Source organism: Hylaeus volcanicus, chromosome 1 (genome assembly GCF_026283585.1).
Source record: "Hylaeus volcanicus isolate JK05 chromosome 1, UHH_iyHylVolc1.0_haploid, whole genome shotgun sequence".
Classification (NCBI taxonomy): Eukaryota; Metazoa; Arthropoda; class Insecta; order Hymenoptera; family Colletidae; genus Hylaeus; species Hylaeus volcanicus.
In genome coordinates, this window is record NC_071976.1 from 34,587,204 (window position 1) to 34,595,943 (window position 8,740).

Genomic DNA, 8,740 nt, shown 5'->3' on the forward strand with positions numbered 1-8,740 from the left:
CAATGCCATTATATTTTTCTTATTTATAGTTTGCAATTTTTGCTTTAAATATGTTAAGTAGATTTGCATTATTACTATACATAAGCAAGTAGAAACATACCATTGTCGTTATATACAAGGATGCATGGTGGATTTTCTTTCTGGCGTTTAGTAGCATTTGCAATTTCTCGTTTACGACATTCTTGGACGAATTTTATTGCTTCCAACCAATACTCCATAGCTTTGTGTACGCGTTGATTCATTGTGGTCCCTCGCAGTCGTTCCATCTATTTAGAAAGCATGAAAATTATACATTCAATATTGTATTTACTTATGATAACAGTAAAAATGGAGTATATATGTGTATTTAACTTACCTTTGCTATCAAAGTTATGACACGTGCATGTTCTCTTAAATAGTCAATAATTAAACGATCTACACGTGATGGGTTTCCTTGGAGGCGAGGAATAGGTATATTATTTGCACTTGTTACTCTCTTGCCAGGAAAATGAGCAGCTAATCCAGCTTCACATTTTTTTCGTTCTTTTTCTAGTTGTTTAAACTGTTCATAAGTTTGTTCCAACCTAAAGTGTAGTATACTCGAAGGAGCTGTACGTCTAGCTGTTCCGTTTCCATTTCTAAGGCTTAAACCTCCACCATAGAGTACAGAAAATAGACGTGGAGCTGGAAGTGGTACAGGAACTGGCATCACCGACGGGAATACTCCAGATCTTACTGTACTTGGATTTGGTACTATTCCTGAATTGAAGAGAACGTCAGCTGATGAAATGCCAGGAGTATTTTGTATTCTTGGCATATGATGTTGTTTCACAATATAATTAAAAGTATCCTTGTTCATTGAAGACCCTGCAATTGGATTGGTCAAATGGCTCATAGAAGGCAAAGCTATTTCTTTGGTGAGATCGAATCCTTCAATTTTATATGCATTAGTACTATTAGGCTGTTTCAAATTATGATAGGATGTAGAACTCTGTGGTAACATTTTCAAAGTCTCGCCGTTATTGGCAGTGTAATGTTGATAATTGTGGTATCCATATTTCGCAATTGACTGGTGAGTATGACGTGAACTCAGATTTTTTGGAAAACCAATTGGTGAATATGTCTTAGTTTCGATAGTCTTTGATTTTGGACTGATAATTTTCGATAAACTGTTATCGATTCTATAATCGTTATTTGAAAGACAATTTTCATTTGTATCTAAGCTATTGATCGACGACGTGGTGAAATCATTTACACCAGAATAGTCAATTAATTGTTTATATTCTTGGTCCACAGCTTGATCCAATTTATAACTACGAGCTTGTTGCTGCAGAAATTGAAATTTTTCATTTGGTATAGAGATATTTGCCATATTTAATCTACCAGAATCTTGTAAATCATTATAGTCGTTGGTACTACTGCGTTGTATATTATTTCCAAAACAATTATGCAAATTTGTATCAGCTGGAGAAAAATGTTGCAATGGAGAATTTGAGAGAAAGCCAGAATCGATACTCAAATCAGTCATTGCTGAACTTGGTCTGTAACTTTGATTATTGGCAGTCATACTATACAATTCATGCATAGTGGTTGTAGGATTATTATAAGTATTAGCAGTTCCAATATTATTGTGATACTCTATGTCATTAAGAGTTATTGGATCAGCCATATTAAAATTAAGATCTGGATTCGTGCAATTTCGTATACGCTCATAATTTCCAAACAAGTCTGATGTACATCCAGGAGTTGACAAATTTTCTGACCAGTTAGAAGATTGCTTACACGAATTTGTCTCATTTGTTGTTGTTAACAAATCATTGCATAGAGGCATAATATTTCCACTAATACAGGAATTTTCATTGTTTGGACGTAATATGTATGAATGAGAGTCGGATGGGTATGTATTTAGATATGCATTAACCCCATTATTATATAAATTTCCTTGGTCTGGTGCTTGTCCCATACATGTATTGAGACTCAATGTTTTCAGTTCTCCGCAAAGATTATTATAATTACATTCAAATTTAGCATTATTAGAAACACTGTTTTGTAATTTGTTGAATGTAGGATGCATATTAAAATGATCTAAGGTAGTAAGATTGAGGTCTGTGTTCTCCATGATAGAAGATTGAGTTTCTGAATGATATTGAATATTGCCATTGTAATTGTTACTATGAGCATTGTCACCAACAATCGAATCGTCATCGAGAATTTTTGAGACCAAATCATTGACCATAGGATTGTTTAAATCCTGACTATCTTCATCTTCTACATTCATCTATACAAACAAATTATATAGAAAAATAAATTAGTGTTACAATAACATTTCTATGTTTAGTAATCTTTAAACAATATGTGTAATAAAATGAAAATAAATTTACACTGTGTATATAGGTTATTCCTTGAAATATTATTACATTTGACAAATGAATATGGTTAAGTAAAAGATAAGGCACTTTTTTAGTACTATTATATATGCAATTATTCTCAAATAATTGAATTGCTACTAACTACAGTTAGAATGCATAGAATATATATAATATATATACGTATGTAATGGTTTGATATTTAACATTCATGCATAATAATATTATACATAAACATATATGTATAAAATGACGAACTATACACTTTAAAGGTCAAATAGAAAATAAAGAAACCTTATAGAAAGTCTTTCATATAATGATATTAAATAAAAAAATAAAAATTATAATGTATTCTATAAAATTTAATTGTTGTTTCAAGTTTCTTACATTTTTCTGTGTGTTATATTCCATTAAGTCGTAGTTCCAATAATTCTTCCAATTATATTCTGCATTACATTGGTCAACTGAATAATTGTTTCGTGGCTCCAATATGCTGATGTTGCGTTCAACCACGTTGTTCTACAAAAAAAAAAAAGAAAAAAAAAGGACAAACAAATTTTAACGAATACTGAATTACGTTACAATAATATAAAAATATTTCTGATCGTTTAAATTGTTATTAATTTGATTAAAACAATTTGCACTCCATAATACAAATTAATGGATAAAAAATTTAATTTTATGAGTATCATGGGACATAAAAGAACTGTCACGAAAATACCGTATTTGAGTGATCATACACGCAGAAACATGCATTACTATACGAACATAATATCAGAGAGGAGAGTAAAAATCTGTTTTTTCATTAACGTTAATGAAGAAATCAACAATTTCAAATTGAATCCAATCGTGAATTACGATATCATGTGTATCGGCGAAAAACTAAAATCGGCTCGTTTTTATTGAGTAAGTTACCAAACAATTACAATCGAACGAATAATTTTTCTTCAGCGTGCCGAACGTAATGTATTTCTTCAATTGTATAATTAGTTATTTAGATAACGACTTTTAAATAATGTAATTGCATATTTCTGTGCGTATTATGTTAGAACAACCGCGTTGTACTTTGTAGCAGAGGAAGATGAACGTCACATTTTCAACGACGAAAGCAAAGAACGAAGAGAGACGCGGTCGCTTACCTTGTTAACAGTAAAACCATTGTTGCCGATAATTGCAGTCAAATTGTGCACCTCGGACAGAGCCATTTGTTAAAGATCACTGAATATCTGAATATCACCACTCCTTGCCATCGCCCTTTCACTTGTGCGTCTGTCCTACCCTGCCAGCAGTTTGCACACCCACACCGACTTACGCTCTCTTTGGACGAAACCAGACGCAACTTCCTAACATCTCACGATCGCTCACGATGCATATTAACGGTGCTACCAAGTGCTAGGTGCTACTATGGGAGGACAGAATCTAGATGGAACTGCGGTTATTATACCATGTATCCATACATGCTATAATCGAATATTGAATATGCAATGCCACTCGTCTATTTCCGTTGAACTTTCACACAGTAGATATTTTGACTCGCTGAACGCAGACATTCAAGTAAAAATGATCGTTCTTCAATCGTTTCAGAAATACAACGAGCTGTAAATGATTTCTCTTTCCCCTAGAACACCATATCTGTTATTACCAAATTTTTACGCGCATGCGTATTACCGCAAGAATAATTCGAATGTTTCGATCAGTTCCGACTTTATTGGAAATCACGGAATGTATATTTTAAAATTTAACTGAAATACAATATTTTTTAGAAGGTTGGATTCTGAAACTCCGTTAATTGAAATTGGAAACAAATATTATAAGACATACAATTTGAACAAGCCTGTTTTCTTTATTGAATACACAAGTACAAAACTGGTAATTACAAATACCAAAAAATATAAAAGTGATAAAAATTATGAAAAAGAATATATATATTAAACAAGACGAAAAGATCACTAGTTTGTATAGTGTCGAATTTCTAAAATAGAGTCCAGTCAAACATGTACACTGAGTCAAAATAATAATATGACATAAATAATATTTGTTTGTTAATATATTATGATGATAGTATATAATAATATAATTAGACTAATTATAATATTTGTTTTAAATATGACAAATATATTTATCCTTTTAATTAAAATTGAAACACTAAATGAAAATGAGTTTTAGAAATACATTTATTTAACGAAATTCCATAAAAATGTTGAATGTACATACATTGCATGTGCACTTTACTACATATAAGGAATACAACTTTCGTGACAATATTTATGTTATAAAATGTGAATAAATAATATGAGCGGTATTCATTACAAATTTTGTTTAAGATGTTACTGGATCCGTTTGAACGATTTTATGCATTCTTCAATTGCTTAACCTTTCTTCAACCTTCCTGTTTATACTTGTATTTTTAGGTAGGCTCATAGAAGGCGAAGCTATTTCTTTGGTGAGATCGGATCCTTCAATTTTAGATGCATTAGTACTATCAGACTGTTCCAAATCATGATAAGATGTGGAACTCTGTGGAATGATTTTATTTTCTGTTCCAATTTCCATGTTTAGGGAACCGTATTTATTAGCAATATTGACCATTTCACGTAACGTAGCATTTTCTTCCTTTAAACTAAAATACATTTCTTTCTCTTTCAACTCACTTTCCTCATCCAAGGTTATTGCAGTTTTCATTACTGCTACCATTTCATTAATTTTCTCTCCTTGACTCATGATAATCTGTAATTTTACATGTAATTCATTATTAATTAATGTTATTTTGAATTTAACTTTTGTATAGAAACGAATAGAATGGAAATATAAAAAAAATATTAATTTTCTTATAATTATTATAGTAGTATAGAGTCTACATAATTGTAAACAACTCACATTAGTACATTTTGAATTATCTGACAAAAGAGAATGTGTTTGACACAGACGTAACAAAGATGCTATCTGTTTTCTATATTTAGACATTATTAATTCAAGAGCATTCTGATGATCTTCCAATGCATTTTTCAATTGCTTATTTTCGGCTTGTATTTCTTGCAAATGTTTATTTTCCTTTCTCCCTTCCCGTATTCCTGCAATTATTTTCAAATGTGGCCTCTGTTTTGCTTCTGTATTCAAAATCTCTACTTCTTCTTGATACTATAAGTATATAATATAAAATATAATAAATAACAAATATATAATTAGTTTTATATACTGTATCGGAAATAATTGTAACAAGTTCTTTACCTGCTTCATGTTATCAATTTGACTACAAACCGATTCTATTTCGCTTATTAAATTATCTGCTGTATTTTCATGATCTGATATTCTAATGACTAATTTTTTAGCATCCAGTATAATTTGTTGAAAAGTTAGTGACATCTATAAAAGAACATATATTTGATTACATACGAATGTAATTCTACTTTGTCACAATTAAATATACATGTCATACGTATCAATTTTTATGTATTTTTGTTTCAAAACTCTGAATTCACATTGTTACTCGTGCTAATTTTGTAGTAGTTTTTATATGTAGCATAAAATATTCCAAAATTATGATAAGTAAACAAGTTTAACGCCTTTAATACCAAACTATAAAGTATCATTAGTCAGCATAAGTTATTTTTATTTAAGAATCATCTGATTCTTGTAATGCTTCATATAAACGTAATAATTATCCTTATATAATTTGTAATAAAGTACTGAAAATGTATGCAGAAAGGTAGCTTAATGTTGGAAATTAATACATGTGTAAACATTTTCCATTTGCCGAATAAAGATAATGTCAATATTGAAATAAACTTTAATCATTGTACGTTTTGTTAACAATATAATTACATTTTACAATATGTTAATAAAAAGTTCAGGTGTATACAATATTAAAAGTTGTCGAGTGTAAAATAGGTTATATTCTTATCGAAACTGTCAAATTCGTTTCTTATAACATTTCTAACAGTAGTATTTTCACATCAAATATACTTACTTCTACTTAATAAATACTTTATGGTACAAATTGTTGTATTATATTAATTATTACTTCATATAGCTTTCACTCTACGCAGAACGACTAAGATCAACGTCACATGAAAATATCTTCATTAGCTGTATGTCATGTATGTATGTATTTAGCTGTATGAATGCGATTGTTTATTTTCAATCACTTTCGTAAGATCATTAGTTTACTAATTAAAGAACAAATAAATTGTAAGTCATATAGATGTACGTATAGAATAATAACATTTTTCGAAGATAACGGTTTCTTCTATTAGGGATTCGATAGATTTTTCATTGATTATGAATTACGATAATTATGAACATGAAATATTATTATGATCGAATAGATGTGTTATATATAATTTTGTCACCGTAGATTTTACAGATATTAAAACGAGGAAAGGTATGTAAAAAATTGTGAAAGATTTAAATATTAATTTAAATTCGTATATTCGAAATTGAAATATTTATTGCTAACATAGTGTTAAAAAAACTACACAATTTTTTATTTCTAAAAAGTTAATCGAAAATTTACGGATTTTTTAAATGTTTTCGTAAAATAACTTGTTACACATTTCATATCATTAGCTACTTTCAGTAGATACACGCAACTATAAGTATCAATTTTCTACTGCTAATTGGATAATGCAGACTTTTCAATATGTCTTCTAACAGTCTGTTAACATCAGAAGATAAAGCAGATTCTGTATCCAATCTCTAATCTTTCTATTGCTGTAATAGACAATAGCGAAAAATAGCTTTAGGATTTTATTTTTTAATAACAAAACACGCCTGTCAACGTAGTCGTAGTCGTATTTTATGTTTATTTGAGTGCACTTTCATTTAAAATAAAAAAATTGGATATAATCGTTATCATTTTGTATGTACATACTCGTATACAGTCTTTCTCAAAAAGTTATTATTTATAATTGATTCGACATGACTTTTGTTAAAACTATGTTGTTTATTTATCATTTCCTTGTTCTAGCAAAATGATTGGATATGTGAAGAAAATATATTTTCTTATAGAATTTTTATTTTCAATTTATTTTAAGTTATTCGACTATTTGTATAATAATTTCACTCGTATAAAATAAATATCACAAATACGGAGTCACGTTCCATTTGAATATACGAATTCCATTTGTTGGCTGTAATTTGCTGATCGATCAAACAGTATTGGAGTATTCTTCTTTTTTTTTTTATACTATAAATTATCTATTTCCATAGCAGGATTATCATAGGATCTTTTCGTATCTTCCTCTGCTCCTAGACTTTCGTCAGCCCAACTTTGTTTTTCACCGGATGCATATAAACCATATATTACAGCTCCTAGCAAATAAATCCCACCAGCAATTATGAAGACCGTACGCCATTCTCCAGGACTCTGTAATTACGATAAATCCAATATCTTTTTTGTGATTTTATTAACTAAAATATTATATTATATTATATTATATTATATTATATTATGTAATAACATTTATTATAGACAAACATGTTTCTAATATAAAAAATGTGTAGAAATAAGTAAACTTACTTTATTTTGAACGATATATCCAGTGATAATTGGACTAACAACTCCAGGTAAAGTGGCGATAGTGTTTCCTATTCCCATAAGTACACTTGCATGCTTAGGGGCAATATCTAAATGATTGACCCTAAAAAATACAAATATTTGCTTAGCCACGATAAATTTAAAATATGCGGAAAATCATTGAAATTCTAATATGAAAATTTACAAGTATAAAATAAGTTCCTCGAATAGATCGATGTATTTATAATTTTTTAAAAATTACCCAAAACCAGACCAAGCAAAACCACCGAGACCAACTGCTATAGTAATACAAGTGACCACTCCTGCTGGCGTGAAAATGAAACCTGTACTGGTCATAAATATTGTTTGGAACACGAAAGCGCCACAGTTGAATAACTTACGCACCTAAAATAACAAAAAATATCTTTTACGTGTCGATTTTAATATTGTTTCGAGATATCGTTATAATTTAAATTCGACAACGAACCTGCGTAGTTGTTAAAATGTTCTTCGTTCTCAAGTGATCTGCTAGGTGGCCAGAAAATTGTACAACGATCGTCATAGCCAGATACGGTAGGGCGGACAAGTACCCGGTCTTGTCCAATTTAAAGTCGAGCACATCTAAAAATAAATTACGTAAGTGGAGCTCATTACTGTCGAGAATGCTCGTTAAATATGGAGTCCCTACTGACCATTCATGAACGTCGGTAGTTGGGTAAGCATAGTGTAAAAACCCCAGTTCTCGCTGAAGTGGGCCGCAACGATAGCCCAAACTGGTGGAGATGTGAGCATAGCTTTCCATGGATGATTAATTTTCTGCGGAACAAAATGTTTTCTACTTTGTTAGCTTCTACTTTGTTAGCTTCTACTTTGTTAGCTT

At 30.0% G+C, this 8,740-nt stretch overlaps 3 protein-coding genes across 6 annotated transcripts in view; all 3 read right to left on the minus strand.

Annotated features, from left to right (window-relative positions):
* Window positions 1–4,118, minus strand: part of LOC128879197 (putative uncharacterized protein DDB_G0282499) — a 24,790-nt gene extending 20,672 nt beyond the window's left edge. Inside the window, exons 1-4 of the mRNA XM_054128124.1 lie at window positions 3,485–4,118; window positions 2,733–2,864; window positions 356–2,257; window positions 101–266 (exon numbers count right to left, since the gene is read on the minus strand). Coding sequence (XP_053984099.1) covers window positions 101–266; window positions 356–2,257; window positions 2,733–2,864; window positions 3,485–3,550 — 2,266 coding nt within the window. The 5' untranslated portion in view covers window positions 3,551–4,118. The remainder of the gene's footprint in view (window positions 1–100; window positions 267–355; window positions 2,258–2,732; window positions 2,865–3,484) is intronic.
* A 406-nt stretch (window positions 4,119–4,524) lies between these two features.
* On the minus strand, window positions 4,525–6,594 carry LOC128879236 (FGFR1 oncogene partner 2 homolog). The gene is made up of 4 exons (XM_054128199.1): window positions 6,313–6,594; window positions 5,574–5,708; window positions 5,223–5,483; window positions 4,525–5,072 (listed from the first exon to the last, which is right to left on the minus strand). Exons 2-4 carry the CDS (start codon window positions 5,706–5,708, stop codon window positions 4,707–4,709), a joined length of 762 nt encoding a protein of 253 aa, XP_053984174.1. The 5' UTR covers window positions 6,313–6,594; the 3' UTR covers window positions 4,525–4,706.
* Window positions 6,595–6,758: 164 nt separating this feature from the next.
* Window positions 6,759–8,740, minus strand: part of LOC128879216 (vesicular glutamate transporter 2.2-like) — an 11,455-nt gene continuing 9,473 nt past the window's right edge. For 2 of the 4 annotated variants that reach the window (XM_054128174.1, XM_054128183.1), the window contains exons 6-10: window positions 8,553–8,676; window positions 8,348–8,481; window positions 8,123–8,265; window positions 7,864–7,984; window positions 6,946–7,710 (exon numbers count right to left, since the gene is read on the minus strand). In XM_054128174.1, coding sequence (XP_053984149.1) covers window positions 7,531–7,710; window positions 7,864–7,984; window positions 8,123–8,265; window positions 8,348–8,481; window positions 8,553–8,676 — 702 coding nt within the window. In that variant the 3' untranslated portion in view covers window positions 6,946–7,530. Of the gene's footprint in view, window positions 7,711–7,863; window positions 7,985–8,122; window positions 8,266–8,347; window positions 8,482–8,552; window positions 8,677–8,740 lie in introns of all 4 variants that reach the window. The other 2 variants (XM_054128157.1, XM_054128165.1) reach the window with 2 other exon arrangements.

What these genes read in the sequence shown, in the direction of transcription:
- LOC128879236 (XM_054128199.1), bottom strand. Translation starts at nt 5,708, where the DNA reads ATGTCACTAACTTTTCAACAAATTATACTGGATGCTAAAAAATTAGTC. An exon ending in AAATTGATAACATGAAGCAG is followed by an intron (nt 5,484 to 5,573) that starts GTAAAGAACTTG and finishes ATATACTTATAG; the next exon opens with TATCAAGAAGAAGTAGAGAT. An exon ending in ATAATTCAAAATGTACTAAT is followed by an intron (nt 5,073 to 5,222) that starts GTGAGTTGTTTA and finishes GTAAAATTACAG; the next exon opens with ATTATCATGAGTCAAGGAGA.